At 42.6% G+C, this 21,998-nt stretch overlaps 1 protein-coding gene across 1 annotated transcript in view; it reads left to right on the top strand.

Annotated features, from left to right (window-relative positions):
- Window positions 1–21,998, top strand: part of CCDC178 (coiled-coil domain containing 178) — a 348,866-nt gene that overhangs the window by 118,326 nt on the left and 208,542 nt on the right. The window contains exons 16-17 of the mRNA XM_090039907.1: window positions 4,270–4,415; window positions 11,285–11,444. Of these exons, the coding sequence (XP_089896033.1) occupies window positions 4,270–4,415; window positions 11,285–11,444 (306 nt within the window). The remainder of the gene's footprint in view (window positions 1–4,269; window positions 4,416–11,284; window positions 11,445–21,998) is intronic.

The following is a 21,998-nucleotide window of genomic DNA, read 5'->3' as shown; positions in this document are numbered from 1 at the left end:
TATGTATTTTTCTTCATTTGATAATTTTTCTTTATCTACCTGATTGTCACTCACCTGTATGATTAGAAGGAGACTTCAAATTTTACTCGATGATAAAATTCTTCATTAGTCTGTGTGTAACCATGAACATCCTTGCTTTTTTGTTTGGATGCAGCAGAGACCTCCTTCATATCTGTGATGAGTTAGAGTATTTAGTGAAAACAGTTGCTCATATTAAGTTTTTAAACAATGTGGTATCAGTTTCTATTTGAGAGGCAGCATGTCTGTTCACTGGAAAAACAGACAGGATGTCAGGATTCCTGTTTGCTTACTTGAAGTTTTCCTGCTGGTTATAATACAGGAGAAGAAACTTGAGAGCAATTTTCAACCTTGTATGTCCAGAAACACTGAAATCTTTATTTAGGTAATGAAATAAACACTGACTTCCAGAAATACTGAACACTAGGGGTGTGTGAAATGAGCCGTATTGTATTCAGATTTGGCCTGAATTGGGGGACAGTGATTCAGTTAGTTGATTAGGATCACGGTTTTGATTCAGTTCAGCTGAATCTGAAGTTTCGATGCTGATTCAGAGAACCAGCGATCTAGCCATAGACACAGCTTTAAATATTCTTGAATGCTGTGATGGTGGGGCGGATGGAGCATCTCACAGGGGCACGGGGGGGAGGGGGGCACATGCTCGGCTGCGGACCCAGAAGTGGACTGGAAGTACTACTGGTTCACTTCCAGCTCCACTGCCGAGTGCATGGGGACCTCCCACCCCGCGACCCCTCTGGCTTGGTGATTGGCTGCAGGGGGATCCTGGGTGCCTCTGCCGAGCCAGGGGGTGGGAAGGGAGGGTCCCACACATGCTCACTGGGAGACCTAGAAGTGGATCAGAAGTGCTACCAGAAGTGCTTTTGGTCCACTTCCAGGTCCGCTGCCAAGTGCAATGATTTCAGCCAGTGTCTCAGGAAAAGCACAAGCTGCCTCTTCCTCAGCACTGGCAGCTTTACCTGAGATGTTGATGTTATGCAAATTGGCCCTGGCTTTAAAACACATAAACCACCCCTTACTTGCAAGAAAAGACTCAGCATTAGAACTCTCCCCCTGTTGTTTCTTTAGGTCATCATAAAGACTCCTAGTCTTTTCCTGAATGATACCTAACCTCACAAGAACACAGCATTTTATTTTGATCCTCCAGCCAAATGATTAACAGTTTCTCAGCCTGAGTAATAAGTCCAACACATTGCTTAGTCATCACAGTTGACTGCTTAGGAGCCAAGTCCTTAACATGCTCCTGAATTCTTGCCTCATCTTTCAGGATGGTCACGATAGTTGTTCGGGGGATATCCAAAGCTCTACCCATTTCAGTTGGGGTCTCATCTTCTTCAAACCTCTTAATTATTTTCATTTTTGTTTCCATAGTAAGTGTTCTATGTTTCTTAGAAGAAGAAACATCACTTCCATCAAATTTTATGCTTTTCTGCCATTATTATGCTCACTTCGGAAAAAGTATGGAAACAGAACAGTGCATGGACAGCACAGTGAACTTGTTGTAAAATACTGTACTGTACGGTGCTGGGACTTATTCTTTTTTCAGTACAGGTATAGTATTATACTGTAGAGCTGTAGTTCTAGCAGCAGCAGCAATGACTGAGCACCAGAGGAGCGGCCTAGCAAATGTCTCCCAGACAAGCGGCACACTGCTGCTCTGGCCATGTATCTGGAAGTGAAGAGTGGGGGGGGCCTTGTGCCTTTGGATCTGCCCCGAGCACAGCCCACCCAGATCTGGGGGTCACACATCCCTCCCCCACTCCATGCCCTCATGGACAAGCTGCAGGAGCCACTGGACAGGCTATGGCTTCTCCTGTGGCGGCCTGGCTCAGCCCCAGAGCTGCCTGCCTCACCCCGGTGGGGGCAGCCAGGGGGCAGGCAGATGAGCCGTGGCTTCTCCTGTGGTTGCTCGGCGCAGCCCTGGCACTGCCTGCTTCGGGGGAGCAGCCGGACAAGGTGCGTCTTCTGCCACCCATAGTTCTCACTCCCAGAGCCCAGTACAGCCCCAGCTGGGCAGCGTTTGCCCCACTGCCTGTTTCAGCCCCAGCCCTTGTCCTCCCACAGGGCCCTTGATCTGCCCCTCCCCCCCAGCTTTGTCCTTTCCCCTTTGCGACCACCTGGCCTTGAACAGCTGTTCGCTTGCGGCCTTGGCCTGGACAGTCGGCACTGGATGTCCCAAGGTTTCTTGTAAACGGAGAGTCAGATGCTTATCACCTAGGTGGCCACCCCCAGACTCATCTGCCACAACTTTGAATGTAATTTCAGTCTGCGGGCAAACACCAGGGGTTCCCCTGCGGTGGGTTGTCCACCAGGCGGCTGCCTGTGAGGTCCACCTCCCCTACATCCCAGCCTCATGCCAACCTCAGGCGGGTCATGGGATTTGATTAGACGCTTCCCTGATGCTGTTGTGTTCTTAGCCCTGACGTCCTCTAGGACCTGTTGTATCCCAAGCACTTTTTCATGGGGTGGCTCAGTTGATCTGTTATCTGGCCTGCACTGGTCTTCCCCTTGACCTAAGCTGCCTCAGTCTGTCTCATTTCCTACCCTAGCTCTTCTGCTAGGCCACGGAGGTACCTCCTGGTCACTCTCACTATAAATCTCTGCATCGTTGTCCCTGCTAGCCAGTACCCCATTCTCAGTACCTGGGACTTCTAGGGGAGATGACCTGTCATTTAGCCAAGGAAGGCCACAACATCTCTTGGGCTGTCATTCCCCTCACGCCGCCAAATGTGGTTTGCGGAATTGTTCTCCTCCAGCGTCATCCGAGGCGTTCCACTTCCAGCATCCCGCAGTCCTTTTGGGTCTAATAAGCCGCTGGCTCTCCCTCCTCCTGCACACGCCAGTTGTCATTGTTACAGAGAACCTCTGCTGGCTCTCTCTCCTTCAGTGTCCATCTGCCGTCCTTAGTGCTGAGAGTCTCCGCTGACTCTCTCTCTCCCTCTCTCCTTCCTCAGCCTTCACCGGTGGTCCTTTTTATTTCTGCTGGCCAGTGATTGCCGATGACATCACTGCCCGGCTTCAGCTGAATAAAGGCACGGGTTACAACCTGCGCGGGATCCCTCATTTGCTCCAGCTGCGCCGCGGGTCCTGCTCCAAGTAAGCATTTTTCTTGCGTTGTTTTTTCTTCTTTCTTGCATAGTCCCCACCTTAGGGGTCTCCTGTGTGCAGTTTGGGGCTCTTTCAGCTGACCACCTCCCATGACACCCTCCCCTTCCACCAACAGACCTGCATCCTGCATTCAGTGTCGTAAAGTTGAAACCGTGTTGGAACTTCAAAACCCAGGTGTCAGTTTACAAACATTGTAACTGTGGATCATCAGAACTCAAACCGTTGCAAGTCGAGAACTGCCTATATGTAGAAAAAACATTTAAAGTTGTGTCCATGTCCAAATAATTGAATCTCTGTGAATCAATTTGGAGGGTTCCGATTTGATTCAGAGAGATTAAAGGGTCTCCTGATTCGATTTGGATTCAGAGATTCAGGCCAAATCTCCGCCAAATTAAATTGGTAACCAAAGCTTTGCACAGCCCTACTGAGCCCTCCCAGCTCCCACTGAAGCTGATGACAGCTAAATTTAGTCAATACTCCTGAAATCTTGTTGCTCATGTACTTAATAAAATACTTTTAATATATTGCAACTCAACTTGCTAATGCATGAAACTGGAAAAATATTTTCTACTAAACATCATGAAAATTTACAAATTTAAAAATTCTTAACTACATTTTTGAATGAAAGTAAGTTAATAAATGCATTCTAAATTGAATTGAGTGGGTACAGAATTGGGCCCCATACCAAAAGTGTTGCATTTATCTTTTACCTCATCTAGTGCTGCTCTTTCTTATGCATAGTATTGTTTACTTAATGAAATAGCTGTTGTTCTTTGTGTATGTGAGTCTGCAAGTCAAAAGGGGATACATATGTTTATAAGGAAGAAAGTGTTATTTGATATGTAGTTACAAGAATATAAGCACTTTCACAACCCTTGTGTAAGTCTTCTGGTGAGATTTGCGCAACAGGTTGGGGAACTGGAACTTAGATGTGCAGCAAAAGTGAGGCCTTACAGAAGTATAATTATTCCACTTGCACTAAGTGTTTCAACTGCCCTTCTGAAAGCAGTTTTTTCTTTGGGCATGCAATTTCGTGCATCATTGCCCATAACTGTGCACTTAAAAAACAGTATCTGGAAATCTAGCCCAGCCTCCCTTACCCAGTATTGTTTTTATAATTTCTAGGGAAAATATTCAGATGTTTCCACACAGCTTGATGAAACAATTCATAATATTGAAAATTTCCAAAATAGAATTTTGGAATTAAATGGTTTATGGGACTTGAAGCAAAGACAGATGGAAACTACAGAGAAATCTCTTACAGAGTTAAGGTAAGAGATTCCAAAGAAGTTTTTAAGGTAGTTTGTATGTTGTTATGTTTATGTGCTATTGCCTTTTATATAATGCAGTTTTCGTCATTAACTTGAAAGGTTTTTTTTATTATTATTATTTGTAGTTTTACACATTTTTAGAAGTCAGTCATGATAAATTGTTAGCTTAGTAAGTGGTATTTCAGGCATCAGAATTACTTTCCAAAATCTAATATCCATGGTCAGTTGCATCTTTAATTAATGGAGGATTCCTTGCATTCTGCTTTTTCTCTGTTTTAAAAAATGTGGACCTATACTTACTGTGACTGATGAGTCCTGAAAATAGTCTCAGAAGGCTCTATCAAACTGAAAAGGCATGCTGCCTTTTAGGCCACGCAAGCCTTGGAGGGCCATATATGCTGATTGCACAGCAGGCTCACCCTTCAAGGATAAAGGTGAGCTTGCTGTGCAATGTCAAAGAAAAGCAGCTGGTGTTGAATAGTACAGGATGGGCAAGCCCTAAAAAAAGATTTTCTTGCTTTTGCACACTACAGCTCCCTTTCTGCAGTCATGTTTACTTTCTTATTTTCAGTGCAACCCCAGTAGTAGTTCTCTACGTTTTTAGACTTGAGGCATCCTTTAGAAAATGCCAGTACTTAGTTTTTTGCTGTTTTTTTGAGAATGGAAAAATAATTAAATAATATTTCTATTGGAAATAATTCAGAACACAGTACGTCAGAATGCTTTTAACATGATGGATTCTTCCTATTTCAAATCTCTGGCTGTATCCAGACAAGTGCAGCTGTGCAGTATGTGGCACTGCAAACACGTCTGTAGCATCACATACCACATGTTCAGATGTTGTCCATGCTGCAAGGGAGCACTGCCCATGTGAGTGCTGCTCCACCTTTTTTCCCCACAGGTTTTTTGTCTCCTGGATATTCAGGGGTCAAAAAACCTGCAGAAAAAAAAGCAGACCAGTGCACGCATAGGCAGTGTGCGCTGCTCAAAAGTGGAGACAGGCCACCCTGAGCCATGCTGTGGCTGCTGGCCGGGCTCCATGCTGCAGAATCTCCACTGCTGCAGCCCTAGGAGGCTCCCAGGGCCCTAGGTAAGGCTACTGGGGCCAGCACTATGCTGGTCCTAGCCTCCTCTACCCCATCCAGGGTAACTTGCCAGTTGCCAAAGCACGCGTGGCATGGGCATTCCCTGGGGACAAATAGTGGTGGCACTTTGCACTGCTGCTGCTGCTTGTCCCCGAGGAACCAACCATCCATGCTTGTGTGGACACAGCCTCTGGGTTTATTTTGTGAATCATGTTTGCACAACTAACACTGCTAACATTGTGTGGCACCGCACCACACTCTTGAAAGGATTTCAAAGCATCCCAGGGTGCCACAGCACCTTAGTTGTACCTGTAGCACAGTGATTCTCAACTGTTATAATGGAAAAGTAGTTTTCTACAGTTATTTAAACTAAACTGCCTAAAACTGTTGTGTGGTCTCAACTTTTGATTTAAGGACAGTGATTCAAATGAATCCAGCATTCAGGCCTCTAGACAAATGGTTTCAAAGAACACAAGAGAATCAGCATGTTTATTCAGACCCCTCTTTTGCTTCCAAGGGCCTTGCACCTAATAGTTGTTAATATCTGTTCAATTGATGTCAGTGGGTTTTAAATATATCCTTATTCCATTGTTCTGGTCAGGAAACAAAATAATAACTGAAAGTTTCAGTGTAGCTTATAGGGTTTGTTTTGGTCTCTATCAGTATAACTCCCTGAATCTAAATACTTCTCAAATTCAGCACATTCTCCGAGGAGTGATTTCTCAGCAAATTCTGTCACTTACATTCTTGAAACAGAATGTCATATTTGCAATTCTAGAAAGGAAACTGCATATTTCTTGAGTTCCTTCTTCCAAAGGATCGTATTTGTGACTCAAAGAATTATGAAACCAAGGGAAATGGCTCTTCAAGATGTGTTATCTAAATTACTGAAGTCACTTATTCCCCAACCCTTTTTCATTCTCCTCTCCACAGAGAGCATATAGCACATTGGAATTCCTTTACCATGTGACTTGCTGAAAAACTAGGACAGTGCACTTATGGCCTCTGTGATTGTTGGAGCATACAGCCTATATATATATATATATATATATATATAAAAAAAAAAAAAAGCAGGGTAAAAAAGGAGAGCAAGTTTCTTTTTCATTAGTTGCTACTTCCTATTAGTGAGGATCACTGGTGACAGTATACAGAAGCAAGGATCTTTTTTGTCTTAACTTCTGTACATTTGTTAATGCTTTTTATAATTTAACCAATATGCTGACTTTCCATCAAATTACCATAAAGAAAATTACAATTTGAGCCATTTTTTATTATTTTCTGGGTAATGTGAATAGTTAAATGTTAAACACATTCTTCTATTTGGATTGAAGCTTCTACTTTTGGGGCAGGAGGTGCTTGTTATAGTTTCAGTAATAGTAGTATTTGGAAAAAATACTACTAATGTGTTGTGGGGTAGGTTTGCCACAGGTCCCCAGCACTTCTTTCAGCTGCCTCTGTCTGTGAAGAGACCAACTGTAAGTGAAGATCTGAAAAATTAAGGAAGGCAGCAGGAAATAATCTTTTCTGTTTGAATCTGTTTCAGTCTCTTAGTTAAGGGATCAAAATTCAAGTACTTCACCTGTTTTCAGCATGTTTATCAGCAGAATAATGGCATATGAGTTTCTGTTCCCATGAAGAAAACTTGGATGCTGCTGGGAAAGAGAGGCAATGGGCTTTTTTTTTTTTTTTTGTCCAGATGCTGATTTTTTTTTTTCTGGCTTGATGAAGGAACTGCCTTTGTGTGTAGTTGTTTCTTTATTTTCACTTCCTCAGATTTCCATCTAAATAATAGTATGTCATTCATTTTTTAAAGCTCCAAACAAGTAGTAAAAGCCTAAACAAACTGCAAGAATGAACTAGAAATGTTGACTTAAATGTTACCAAAACAACATTATACCTAGCTGAATATTTTTCCAGAATATCAGTGACTGTACAACTGAAAAACCAAGGAAGGACACCATAGAAGTTCTACTTGAAATCCAGCAAAGACAACCTAATAAAGATCATCAGCTGATATGGAAAACTTTTATTGCCTTTAATTCATACTGAAGGGGAAAGAAAACCTCCCAAAAATGCAGTGTACCAGGAACTAGTATTTCCAATAAAGAAGATACCATATTCTTTCTCCCTCAGTCTTATTGAGACTTAGAGGACAAGAAGAAGATAAATGTTCTGCCCCATACAGCTAAGACATCTTGTTTATGGCTCCTGAGCTATGAGTTTGACACCTGTTGTAGACTTGTGCTGAGGGTTGCTTCTAGTCATTCATGTTTAAATGTGCACCTTGTCTTTCCAGTGGGGGATTCAAAACCAGCTAGATGTTGTGCCAGCCACATAATTCCCTTGGGTACTATTGGCTAGCATGTTGTAATTATGCTAGCCCAAAGGGTCATTTGCCTTAGGATGGACGCTCACATCTTTACTTGAAATCATGGAAAACTGATTTCTGGGCTATTAAAGGTAGGGAGAACATACACATTCAATTGTACTCCAGTCTTTTTCTCTTTTTGCTGCACTCAGAGCCCATATAATGGGCCTAGGGGTGAGCGTGTGTGTGTGTGTATAGAGGGGTAAGAATAGGAACAAAAGGATACAAGGTAAGATGTGAAAGGTTAAGGAGATGAGGCAAAAGGGTATATAAGTATTAGAGAGATTGTCCTCCAGAGATTGATAGTGAAGTGAAGGTTTATGAATAATAACATTTCTCTGCTATCAGCAAATAACTCTTAAACCCCACTGGAAAAGCATGTGTTTTATTTGCCTTGGTTGGTTAGTTTCAGGGGTGGGCAATTATTTGGGCTATAGGGTCATTTAATGAGTTCTGATGAGCTGTCTAGGGCTGTGATGGTAGCCCCACCCCTTAACAGGAGTCCCACCTCCGGTTGCCATCTTGAGACTGGAAGTCCCTCCTGTTATCCCCAGAAGTACTCCTTTTGGGACAGGGGTTTGCTATCTTGGAACTGGAAAAAACCGAAATTATATACTAAGAATCAAACATCTACTATAACATATTTTAATTTTATTCAAAAAAAAATTTGTCCTGATTTGTGTTTGCATAGTGTGTATAGAGACTATTGCATAATAGCTCAAAATTAAGCCTTACTGTTGTATATTGTGGCCGTGTGGGGGGCATGGGGGTGTGTGTGTATGTGTGTGTGGGGTGTGGAGAAGGGTGTGGATGTGTATGGGGTTTCTCAGGGGCTGTAGGGGTGTGGCTGGGGAGCTGTGTGTTTGGAGTGTGTATTGAGGGGTTTGTGTGCATGTGTATGGTGAGGTGTGCATGTGGGGGCTCCCTACAAATGCCTGCCTCACACATGCCCCCCACAATGTGCATAGCCCCTGCTGCCAGTGGCAGCAGCAGGTGGTAGGTCCTCAGGGCACTCATGACCTGTGGCAGGTTTAGGCCCCCGACAGCATGCAGTCCCAGTGAGCCCCAGGACTGCGTGTGTCTGAGCTGCTGGCTCCATTGCACAGGGCTCACATGCAGTGCCCTGGTTCTCTGCCAGAGCCCTGTGTGATGAATCTAGCTGTGCTGGTCATGGGGCTTAGCCAGGGAGGCAGGGAGAGGGGTGAGGCTGGCCTGGCTCTATAGTGCAGAGCTCCCCACCATTCTCCATGACCTGCACGTGGCGGTGAGTGGGGCTGGGGTGCCGGTTCCATTGCACAGTGCTCCCTCTGGTGGCATACAGCTCAGGTGGAGAACCGAGGGAGCCCTGCACGATGGAGCCAGGCAGACTCCACACCCCTACTGGCCCTGGCTCTGTGCTCCTGCTGGCCCACCCTGGGCCCCTGGCAGTCCTGGGGCACCAGCACAGGCCCTGTGCTCCCACCCACCACAGTTTTCCTTCTGCCCATCTGCTCTCTGCCGCTTTTTCCTCCCTTGCCTACTGTTTGCTGCTTTTCCCTCCACTTCCTGCTTGCTGCCACTTCTCCCTCCCCCTGCTGCCACCACTGCTGCTTCCCTTTCCCCCACCCACCTCTACTTCCCCCCACCCGCTGCCACCATCCTTCCTCCACCTGCCGTTGCCACTTCCCCATCCTGTGTGTGGGACCACAGTGTTTGCTGCTTCTGCAGAAGTGAGTGGGGCTTAGCCTCATGAGAGCACAGTAGGGGCAGTCTGGGGCCAGGCTGGATACAGTGACTTGATAAGCACCCGCCTGCGGGCTGGATGAAATTGCCTGGCAGACCATATCCAGCCCGCAGGCCATATTTTTCCCACCCCGGTCTACATAGAAGATAATAGCTTAACACAGTTAACATTTACTCTTACCTCATATAGTAGAGGTATGTATGATGGACCTAGTTTCCAATCCTGTTCATAGCTCAGATAGAGTAAGTATGGTATTAAATGATGGAACATTTATTTTTTCAGTTTCTTTTTTTTTTTTAAATAGAAAATTTTATATAAAGATGAGGTAAAAAGCTTGATTCTTCAGTAAAATTTTCAAAGTTAGGAAATGCCAGAAAAAAGTTGCCTGTGAAATGTTTATTTGACATTGTACATCTTTGTTGTCATGTTAGTCTTTCATTAAATGATCAACTACTGTATTTTCCATAGGATCTCTGGTATACTATTAGAATTTTACAGAATTTTTTTAAAAAAATGTTCTATTTTTCAATATCCTTCTATCTAAATGAGGGTCCCTTAGTAACACAAATGTGTGTATACAGACTTTTGAGAGAAAGATAAATTATAACAGCTATATTTCGGAAACCTCTAAAATTGCCTGTGGTAGCTTTCATGTTAATCTGAAAGATACGATTTTACGAGATCATGTCAAGGGATTGATCCAGGGTCAAAACCGGTATTTCATGACATTAGCAGAGTTTATAGTTATGTAAATCTTTTTTTTTAAAACTCTGATAAGTCATGTGACATAGGATCTTCAACCTATCTCACATCCAGGGTTTATTACCAACTGTTCTGCCTCTCAGACCAATATATTTGGAGGAGTGTGGGGAAACTCAGTCTTTCTCATGGAAAATTATTTTTAAAATAGTAGTTGTTTTGCAAGTTACTAAGGGCTGGGGACAGAAATTACACATAAACTGGCAAAAGCAATCGGAAACTGGTTTAAATTTATAATGCAACAGAAGTTCAGTGCACATAAATTGCTTTCAAAATGGTTGAAACCAGTTTAAGATAAACCTGGATGGGATGTAGTACCAGACTTAACTGATTTAAATTAAATCAGTTTATTGAACTTCTGTCCCAGATCCCCTCCAAATTCAAGTTAGCTCAGTTCCCCAGCTTCCCAGGATGCTTTGCACCTCCCCTGCAAGTCCCTCCTCACAGGTCTTGCAAGTCCCTCCTCACAGGTCTTGGCCCAAACTGCCTGCACCAGCTAAACAGGGAGGCATGGTTTAGTACTCCCCTCCCCCCCGCCTTTGGTAAGAGCCACTGCAGGCATGTGGCTACATTTCTGGAATCAGAAATGAATGTGTGTTTACTTGCTTCTCAGTTTAAGCTGTGCATCTCAGCCTGCAAAGACTGAACTGATTCAGCCTTGGGCTTTTTATCTTTCTGTACTTAGCTTAAGAGTGTTACAAGTTAGTAGTCCTGTTGGAGATGTATTAATGGACAAAGTGGAGGTGACTGGATCTAAAGATGTGATGGTAGATCTGTCATATGGCTCAAAATTTTTCAAAAGGGCAATTAGTGTGTGTGAGATTAGTTTTTCTTTTCTATTTATCTGTGATAACATTAAACTATGAGGTGTTCCATAAAAATCAGAAACATATTTTAAATTTTTATTGAGAATATTTTTCTGTTCTTTTTAAAGGGAAAATTTAAATGTTGTAAAGTTTAAGCAGCAGACTGCTCAGATGATAACTGATCATCTCCAAGATGAACTGGAAAAATATGAAAAGAGAATAAAGTATGAGGAGAAAATATATGGAGAATTACTGTGGATTAGACAAAAAGATCTGGAAGATTTGAGGGTAGGTACCATTAGAGCTAGTATTTTTAAATGAAAATAAAACTATTACATCTAATTTGAGTAGTTACTGACATTATAAGCACTTCAAGTACTAAATTTTTACCAAATGTCTAATATGCAATCTTGTCAGAATTGAAGCAACACTGCCATTGAAATCCATTGGTATTTTTCTGTATTAGTACTTGTAGGATTGGTCCTGATCTTATTTTTAATTAATAAAGTAACATTCTTTACCATATTAATATTAATTTAACATTGCAGCTTTAGGGTGGTTTTGCTTTTTGTATTTGTTTGTTTGTATGTTTGTTTGTTTTTTACTTATGTTTAATGGGTTAAAGGAGAGTAAAATGGAAAGCCTGACTTTTTACTTGTGGAAACTATAGCCTTCTTCAGGAGGCAATGAAAGAAATCTGGCATCTAGCTAACGTGATGAAATTTCTTGTCAATTGACAGGAAGCGGCTATTCTGTAATACAGTATTATTTTCTGTATGGTGTTTGACTGGAGCTCTAATATTACAATTGAAACCAAGCAGTTGGAAGTTGAGTTTGTGGAAATTTAATTACAGAATCAGAGCTTTGTAGAATAGATATACAGAAAGGATAGGGGCTCTGGGTATAAAACGCTTCAGAAAGATCAGATGTCATGAAATCTCGTAAACTGATTACTGAATTGTTCTCACACATTAATTTTTCTTTTTAAGAAAATGGATAATTGCTTAATTTTTGCTTTTATCTACATTAACCATGTTACATTTTTATTTGTTGTATTTTCTTTTAAATTAGCACTATTAAAAGTACATATATGGTCAATGGTAGTGTAAGAGTGATGTTGTAGGTGTGATGGTTCAGAAATAATATGAGAAACAAGGATTTCTTAGGGTGATATCTTTTTTTGGACTAACTATATAGTTGGAATAGAGTTAGATAAGCCTTCAGATGCAAGAAGTTCTTCACATGAGAATGTCTTGCATCTGAAGGCTTATCTAACTCTATTCGAACTATGCAACTAGCCCAACTATGAAAGTACTTTGCATATCCCAACTATGCATACTACTTAGTACAGGGGTGGGCAAAATACAGCCCACAGGCTGGATCCGGCCCACAAGGCCATACTATCTGGCCTGTGGAGCCCCTAAAAAAAAACGTAGAAAATTAGTATTTCTCTGCCTTTGATTCCTGTCAAAAATGACAGGAACCAAGGGAAGTAAAACCCAGGGGAAGCCCAGTGTGCTCCAACAACAGCGGGGCCTGCCTGGCCCTGCCCCCCAGCCAGAAGCCCCAGCCATGGTTTCTGGGCTGGGAGTACGAGGCTGCCCCAGCATGGGAAGCTCAGGTAAGGACGGGGGGAGAGGTACCGAGTAGGGAGCAGGGGAGGGGCCGCTTTTCCCCATGCTCAGCACCAGCTTCTTCCCTGCTGGTGAGCAGGGGGTCAGGGCTGTGCGCTGTCCCCCGCCTGTACTATGGGGCTGGAGGGCACTGGGTGTGAGCGGGCGGGGAGCCAGTGGGAGCACAGGGCCCACACTGGTGTCTCGGGGCCAGTGCTGGTGGGGCCCAGAGCAGGGTGGCAGGAGCTTAGGGTCCCAGCTGGCAGGGGATCTGTGGAGCCGGGCCAGCTCCCCACTCTCTGCTGGTGCAGCCCAGCTCGGCTCCACAGACCCCTGCCAGCCTGTGCCCCGCTCTGCTGCTGGCCCTGGGATATTGGTCCCAAGATATTGGGATGTTGGTCCCAAGATGGTGACTAGGTGGCGGGGCACCTGTCAAGGGATGGGGCACCTGTCAATGGGCAGGGCTACCCATGCGGCCCCCAACAGCCTGCCAAAACTGGGTAAGTGGCCCTCCACCCAAAATAATTGCCCACCCCGACCTAGTAATTTAGCTATGAAAAATTAAGGAGGCATATGAAGATTACTTGATCTTTGAAAACTTAAGGTACTTGCCTTGAGACGATTACCTGTTATCTCTTGGGTCTCATATTTCCCTCTGCAGATTGATTGTTTTGAACTTGCACTGGTCTTGAGGGGTCTTGAGGGGGTGCCGCTGAATAGCCTGGTTGTTGCATGCCACCATCTGTCTTCTGCCCCCAAAAGATCTAATATAATTCCCCATGTCTGATTAACATGCACATCTTCCTTAGGAATCTTATACCCAACTTTCCCATGTGTGATCACACAGAACTCTGACCTTTTAAGTTCACAGTTCTCCTGATATAATGCAAGCAGGGTTGACAGATCCCCATCAAACCTATATTTGCAATTATTTCATGCCAACCATTTTTGTCGGGTTATAAGTGGTAATACAACCAACTTTCCTGCTAAATTCTGACTCAGATTCACCCTAATGCAAACCCTAATATTTTTTTCCCTTAAATGAATAATCATGGCATTAGCCTGATACCATTCATTCATTGAGGAGTACAGAAACTACATCAGCTAGTCTCACAGCATGTGGTAACCCCCTCATTCTGCTGTTGTACTGTTTGGTGGACCCACAAATCCAAGTGCCTAAAATCCAGACATTCACCCTGTATTTTATAGCTCTTGAAAATAACAAGGATAAAAAGTTAGCTCATTTTCCATTTGCCCACACTAGTTTTCAGTGTAGGGTAAGCATATGCTATAGCAGGGATGTCAAACTTGCCATGTTCTCCAACCCCAGTCCTGCCTGCAGGGCTTCTTGTGAGCTGGATCCAGCATGGACCATGAGGAAGTGGTGGCAGTAGCAGCAGTGGTAACATATTCAGCTCCACCTCTGACTTAGAGCATGTGGAGGCGATAGCAGCAGCAGCTCTGACTCTGACCTGGCGCATGTGGCAGTGGCTCCAGCCTTCACTGTGTTACCCCATGTCAAAACTAGAGTTGCCACCACTTCATGTTCCGTGTTGTGGTGACAGCTCCAGCATGGGACATATGGGAAGGGCCAACAGTCAGGGAGGTAAGGCGGTGCCCAAGTGGCTGCAAGGCAACACGGGCTGTGTGCTTGCCCTCCTGCTGCCAATTGCCATGTTTATTGGGTCCCAAGGGCCCTACATTTTGTGGCAGACCATACCCTAATTTCCAGTGGCCCAGTGAGTCGGCTAGACTGGCACTGCAGCCATATGTTTGACATGCTTCTATAGGCTTCAAGAGTAATAATGCCGTTTTGGAAATGTCTGAGAATCAATAACAGTAGCAATCCAGAAGAAAGTAGTAGAATTGGAAGAATTGTCCCCCCAAAAAGGCTAATGTCTTCCTCAGTGCTGCAGGAGATTAAATCATTGGCTAAATAGCTATCGCTATTGGCTAAATAGCTATCATATGATAAAAGGCTTGGCTGTCTACAGTGTCAAAAATATTCTCCTGGATTTCACTACACATTCATGTTCACCTGGACATTCTCTTATTTCAGTTAAGGCTTGATAAGTCTATGCCTTGGCCAGTTCTTCATGTTCCAAGCACTATTTTACTAATTATAAAAACTATGAAAAACCATAACAAATGTTGTATAATAGTGCACTGCTTCTGTTGAGTAGGAGCATATCCTTGGCATTTCCTTATCTCAGACGAATGCAAGTACCCGGTTATGTTATATTTCTACCACACATGAGCCACACCTCCTGAAACTTATTAACAGTCTCCTAACAGATGAACAAATCTTGTGAGTCTGAGATGAAATGAGAAGTCTGGACATCACCTGACGTGGTGGGTCCTTCCAATTTGTGATGTGTTAAAAACCACATATACAAAGGGCATTCATAAAGTTTCTAGGCTGATAATGAAAGAAGCATTGTCTGTATTCAACCATTTACTTTTCAGTGCAATTCCCTGTGAGATCAGTGCTCTTAACTCAGTGCTGTTGCAGCTTGTCTTTCTGTAGAAGTCCTTGTCCAGCATATCTAGAAGAAACTCACTGACTGCTGAAATCACTTCATTCTCACTTAAACTCTTTCCAGTTTGAGGAATGGACAGAAATGTGGGGGAGCCAAATTTGGTAAATAGCCTGGAAGGAGAAGCATTTCAAAATTATATTTGATTGCTGTGGTCACTGCAGCTTGGGATATGTGGGATCATACTTTGTCTTTGACATGTTTTCCATGGTTCTTCTCCTTGATGGTTTCTGAGAAGTGCAGCAATTTGGTCTCACATAATACTCATTGGACAGTCTTGTCTCTTGAGGAGCAGTAAGTCATGATCACCACTTTGTTGTCCAAAAATCAAGGGCATGGCTTTACCAACTGATGCAATCTTCCCAATTTCCTTGTGAGTTGATACTGTGTGTTTCCATTGCATAATGTGCTGTTTGATCTTATGATCAAAGTGGTGAAGCCGTACCTCATCCTGAATCACAGTTCTGCTCATGAATTTTTCTGGGTTCTCTAAATTTCTCCAGATTTCCTTAACTGTCATGTCAGTGCTCAGCATTCTGGGTACATATCTTATTGACATGTTACTCATACCAAAATCTTCATTGAGGATGGTTTGTACCATGCTTGTGTCCTGCTGTCATTGATGTGCCTAGCTGTTGATCTTCTGTTACTCATTACCATCCTGGAGATGGCATCAACTTGTTCTGAGGTAGCAGTCTCTCTGAAGTAACTAGATCATGGGTTTCCTTCAGTAGTGTTTCTCTTTTGCTTTCAACTGCCCAGGTTTTCTGGGCTTTTTTACTATGGTATATGATGTAGTGTTATCCCCCAGTCCTATCATGATGTCCTTGTGGATTTCCTTTGGTTTCAGGCTTTTCTTTTGCAGGTATTTGATTATTGCTTTAATTTCATTTGTCTCTATTTTTCAAATGTTTGGTGGCTGATTTCCTTCACATACAAGTTCTGCATGGATAAATGGTGGTTAGCAGAGAAACAGATCAAAATATTAGTATTTTGATCTGTGATATCTGTTTGAGCTCTAGCATATCATTAAATAGGTTAGTCTAGGTATCTTCTAAATGCCCCTCATATCTTGTCACCTGTACTCATGAATGGACCCAATACAACAATATGTTTTCTTAACGCTAACATGTATACGCTCCATGAAACTAACCCAATGAACTTCAAATGTCGTTGGGCAGTGGAGGAATTTTTTTTGCCTAACAATGACTAATGCCGAGGTTCATGAAAGGATGAGGTTGGCAGTGTATCTCAGCTGGCAAATGGTGCTAGATTGATTAAGCTATCCTGAAGTACTGTTAACCATACCAATATCACTGTAAGAAATTTGTTCAGCACTAAGAAAAATTTTAATATCACTTGGCATAACATACGTTGATATAAGATGGTAAAATCCAGTTCTGACAAAAATCCATCTGACAAAAACCATTAGAGTGGTTGGAACAAACCAATAACAAGGTTCTTAATATCTCCAATTTACTGGATAGCAGAGATTTTTGCAGAAAAACTTTCCACCCGTACTACTCCAGTGCACCCATTGGGCACCTGAGACCACCCCATTTTTATTGGACAGATTTTTTTCCTCTTTCTTTATACTAGACGTGGATGATATGCTTGCCTCTGGTTTTCTTACACGTTTATATTTGTATGAAGAATGAAAATATATTTCTTCCTAAACGCCTGAATGAATCTTGTACCTCACAGCTGCCTCTAAAAGCATAGCTGATTACCAGATAACTTGCTGCCCATGTAGGGCACATCCAGATGAGCACGGTTGTGTGGTACATGGCACTGCAAACATGTTTGCAGCACCACATACCGCACAGTCCAGTGTTCTCCACATTGCAAGGGCATGCTGCCTGAGTGTGCACTACACCAGATTTTTTTACCTCTGGATATCTGTGGGTGCAGGCTGTGAATGCTCTTCTGGTCTAGGTCTGTGTCTGTGCATGTGCCCTCCCCCCCACTGCAGCCAGGGGGTAGGAGGTGGTTTGAGGGGGGGCACCACATGCCCACCCCCTTGCAGCACACAGCCCCTGGCACTGGAAGCAGCAGCCCGCAGGCCATCAGGGCACTCTTGCTCTGCTGCAGGCAGAGTTCTGCAGAGACCCAGTGGTTGCACACAGTGAACAGAGCTGGCCCAGCCTGACCCACTAGTGTGCATCTTTGAACAGGACCAGGACAGCTCCTGCCACAACCTGGTGCTTCTGGCACTGTACACAGCAGCCGTGCATCATCAGGCTGGGCATGTGGAATGTCTGGCCCAGCCCAATGGCAGCTAGCTTCTGTGTGCAGTGCCAAGAGCACCAGGTCATGGCAGAAGTTGTCCCAGTCCTGTCCAAAGGTGTACGCCAGTGGGCCGCCTCCATTCGTTATGTGTAGCCACTGAGTCTCAGACAGTGCCACACTGCCATGGGACTGCCTGCAGTGAGCCATGAGTGCCCCAGTGACCTGGCTGGCTGCTGTTACCAGCGCCAGGGGCTATGAGCCTCGGGGGGGTGGGGGGATGGCAGCCCCCCCTGCAAACCTCTCCACAACCCCCCCACCCCCCACACATACACCTATGAACCCCACACTCATAACCCCCCCAGAAACCCCCTAGTCCCTCCCACCCCCACGTCCCTACTTATGAGGGACAGAGCCTGGGTCCAAGCCACTGCTGCCAGCCTTGCCCCACTTCTATTTGTTCCAGCATGGTGAGGCAGCATGCTGGAGCAGCAGGGGAATGCGGCAGACATATGGACACTCTGGCCAGGTGCTGGAGCATTGTCTTGGAGGACCCAGGCTCTGTTTGTCTCCAGGCACACCACTTTTTTGCAGCATGTTTTCTTTTCATACCAGGATTTCCTGGTATCAGATTTAGAGCCCATGCCGCAAATACACAGCATGGGGAACATTTTTTTCATTCATGGTATGCCTCCTGCAGTGTCTCAAACTGCTTTGAGGTACCACAACCGGCACGTGCTCACTCGTCTTGATGCAGCCTAAAGGATCAAAAAAGTCTAACCTGCAATGTATGCAAGGAGGCGTAGAGGATTTTGTGCTAACCATTGTTATCCAGATGGGCATGTATGTAGGCTATTGTTACCCCAGAGGCAGTGGATCTAGAACGAGACCTGGCAAGTCAGTTATAGCAGAGCGCTGACATGCCATGTCATAGCAGAAGAATGTGCTCCAAAGTGGTAAGATGCATAAATATTGCTGAAATAAGCAGCACAGCCAAAAAGTATATGTGCCTTTTGCTTTTCTGATGCACATACTGCTTAATGTGGCAAACTTAACTGCACAATGATCAAAATGTACTTGTCAGTCATATTTTATTCATAGCTGCTGTCATAGCATCTTTAAATTTTACTTCCCACAAATACAAAACAATGTGTTGTCCCAAAACGTCTGTTACACCTATAGTATATACATTGGCACAGAACTTAATATTTAACTAGATAAGGATTATTTTGCATTACACACTGTTGCACTGTCTATAAATGATATTTCCAATAAATATTCTTAAGCGTGATCCCCAATACTACATTCTTTTATCCCTAATGTAAATCTGCTTCAAATGGTTACTCCCTGTTGCTAAAATGATTAGTGTATGTTCAACTAAAGTATTTGCAAATAATATTTAAGATGAACCAAAGAATTTTGAATGACCTAAAGAACCAAAATTTAAATATAGCTTTCTATTTAAAGCTCCCTTTAAGCAAAGCCTGACTTTGTACTTCTGAAATGTTGATTTATGTACCTATCAAATAGACATAATTGCATATAAAGAATTGGATTTGTGATGATCTGAAAGAGAGCCTGTGGCCCACAGCATCCTGACATATCATGGCATTAGACGTATTGACATTTCTTTTTCTTCCAAAGAGTAGCAACAGGCATAACTGTCTATTTCTATAATTAATATTAATTTAATTCTAAGCATCCTTCATGCCCAATAATTGCTCAAGAAGCTATTCTAGTAAATAATTTGAGTATTATATGGTACTATGGTGGTAATAATAAAAAAAACTCACTATATATTTTTAAAAACAAAATTCATTTACTTTAAAACTGTTTAATCTATTATTGAATGGGAACATCCAAGATAAAAATATATTTGTTTGGACATGATTCCGTTAATAAGTGATGTTTTCTTTCTCTTAATCATTAAGTAAAATTTTTAAAGTGCAAAAAATACTGAATAGGAGCTGTGTGGGAACCCAAATTTGCATTGTGGGAAATTCTACAACTTCAGAAATGTGTTTCATTTTAGTTTTGAATGAAGAAATTATGGTTCAAATAAATGCAATTGTGTGTAAATCAAAATGTTTTATTTTGATTTTGACTGATAGCAAATTATAATGTAAAAGAGATTTTGAAACCATTATTTAAAACAAGTAATCCAAATTCATTCTGAAAATAATTAATGGGCATTATGTACATATGGGGAGACTATTTTCCTAAAATCAAAATCCATGCATTACTGTGGGAAGTTTTGGTTTTAATAAAATGACATGTTCCATTTGAGAAATGTTCCACCTGCAGTTTTTTACTTAGCTCTCATACCAAGTCATGATACAGAGTTTCACTAGCTAGAGATGTTAATGAAAGAATTTACAAAATGACAGATTTCTGGAGTGGCAGTTATAGAAACATGATACCCTGATGATGGTACATATAATAAAAATACTTAAGGAGAAGGTGAATTAGACCAAATATGTTGATTAACAATATAAAAAAATACTAGCTTTCTTTTGTGATTTATTCTAAGTCTATTTAGGTCATTTTCTTTTTCTTGTAGCCATTGCTTTGAATGTTGCTATAGTTCTTATTTTCGTGACAGTCTTCAGCATATCTGTACCCAAAAAAATGTTAAGCAATAAAAGATGTGTTGTGGAATATGCAAAGCATTTCATTTTAAGATGTGGCAAAATGCAGAGGATTTTTTTTAAGCTGGAAAGAGCCACTGCTCCCTTTTAGGCTATTTTGTGTGTGTGCAGGGTAAGGGTAACAAATCGTCTGGCTATAAAATTGTCTTTAATTAGTTGACTCAGTGGCTTCCAACAGCGTGCTACACTGGTATGTGGGAGTCCCATGTTACAAGATAGACTTCTGAATCTTGCTCCCTTCTCCTGGATAGACTTAACATATTGTGAATGTGACTTACATGCTGTCCTGTGGGGAGTGCTGGTAGTATTACCCAAATAACAATCCCAGCGTCTGATTTTATTGGCTTATAGGGAAGTTGCACACCTGCCCTCCTGAGGAAAATGTACAATTGTAGACTGGATATCATAATAACATTCTGAGTGAGAATGGAAGGAATATTGAAGGGGAATTTTTTTAAAGTTAGTTTTGTCTTTTTTGTTCTCAAAGAGGTGAGCATACATCAAAATACAGTAACCCTAACTTGTAAATGTAGATGGAAAAATATTGCGTATGGTGGCAGATAATGAAAGCTACATTGAAAGCTCAAAAATATTTTTATTATATCTCCCTTACTCATAACCTTTTAAAATAAGATGTTGGTCTTTGCACGAAGGTTTGGGATTCTGTCTTGGTTGTGTTTACTTGGTTGCGAGTGGGAGGGGAGTGGTGGGGAGACAGAGAGATTAAGGGGGAGGAGGGGAATTGTTTTTTTTTATTTTCTATTTGCTTTCTTTTCTTTTCTTTTTGAATTTGGAAGAAAGCGCCTCTTGCAGTTTTTGACCACGTCTAGACAAGCACTGATGTTTGTTTCCCCCAGGACTTGTGCTGCTGCTCCTTGTCCACTGGGAACACCTGTGCCATGCATGCTTTGGTGTGTGGCAGGTTACCCCAGGTGAGGTAGAGGTATCTGGGGCCAGCAACTATGCTGGCCCCAACAGCTTTACCTGGGGTCCTGAGGGCTTCCTGGGGCTGCAGCCACAGCAGAAAGGCTGGCCAGCAGCTGGAGCATGGCTCTAATTAGCCAGGTGCCAGTTTTGGTTGCATGCTACTGCCATGTGCGTCGCCCCACATTTTTTTGTTGGTGTGGGCAAGGTAGCTGTGTGGGGAATGCCTGAGTGTGTGGTGTGTGGCGCTGCAGGTTGTTCAGCATATGTGCATGTCTGTGCTTGTCTGGATGCAGCCTTTGAGTACTGATACATAACACAGGAGTAAAAAGGCACTTCCTACAGTTTACTGCCATACAGTGAATTGAAAACCCCATGGAACTTTGGAACTTGACATCTTAAATAATTCTGTTGCAAATTCCAATCGTGACTACAATTTAAAAAAAATCAGCAGCAAGAAAGAAAGTTATGAACATTTGAAAACTGTATCCTGGGCATGCACAATGTATTTCACTAACTCTGAGAGTTTGCACTTCTGGAGATCTGGTCTAAATTTTTTTCCAGAATTGCACACATTTCAAAGTAATGTCAATGAGCACCAGGTGGTCGTTAGAATTTAAAGCAGCTTAAATGCCTGTGCTGCCTTATTTCCTTAAGATGAATTAAGATTTAGAGGCTTAAGTTCTTATACAGCCTTAAGTCTTTAAAGAACAGTGGAGTAAGTATTCTTAGCCTTTTTATTTTCCTTAAAGAATAAAAATAAAAACCAAAGAAACTGAATGATAAATGTAGTATTTTAATGCAGTTATATTTTAAAGAAATAAGAAAAGCAAAAGTTTATTATTATAGCCTTATTAATTTGGCTTTTTTCTAGTACATACACAATATTTTTGT

Source organism: Crocodylus siamensis, chromosome 3, assembly GCF_052110815.1.
Source record: "Crocodylus siamensis isolate JL-2025a chromosome 3, ASM5211081v1, whole genome shotgun sequence".
In the NCBI taxonomy this organism is placed as follows: Eukaryota; Metazoa; Chordata; order Crocodylia; family Crocodylidae; genus Crocodylus; species Crocodylus siamensis.
This window is presented reverse-complemented; position numbering and strand designations above follow the sequence as displayed.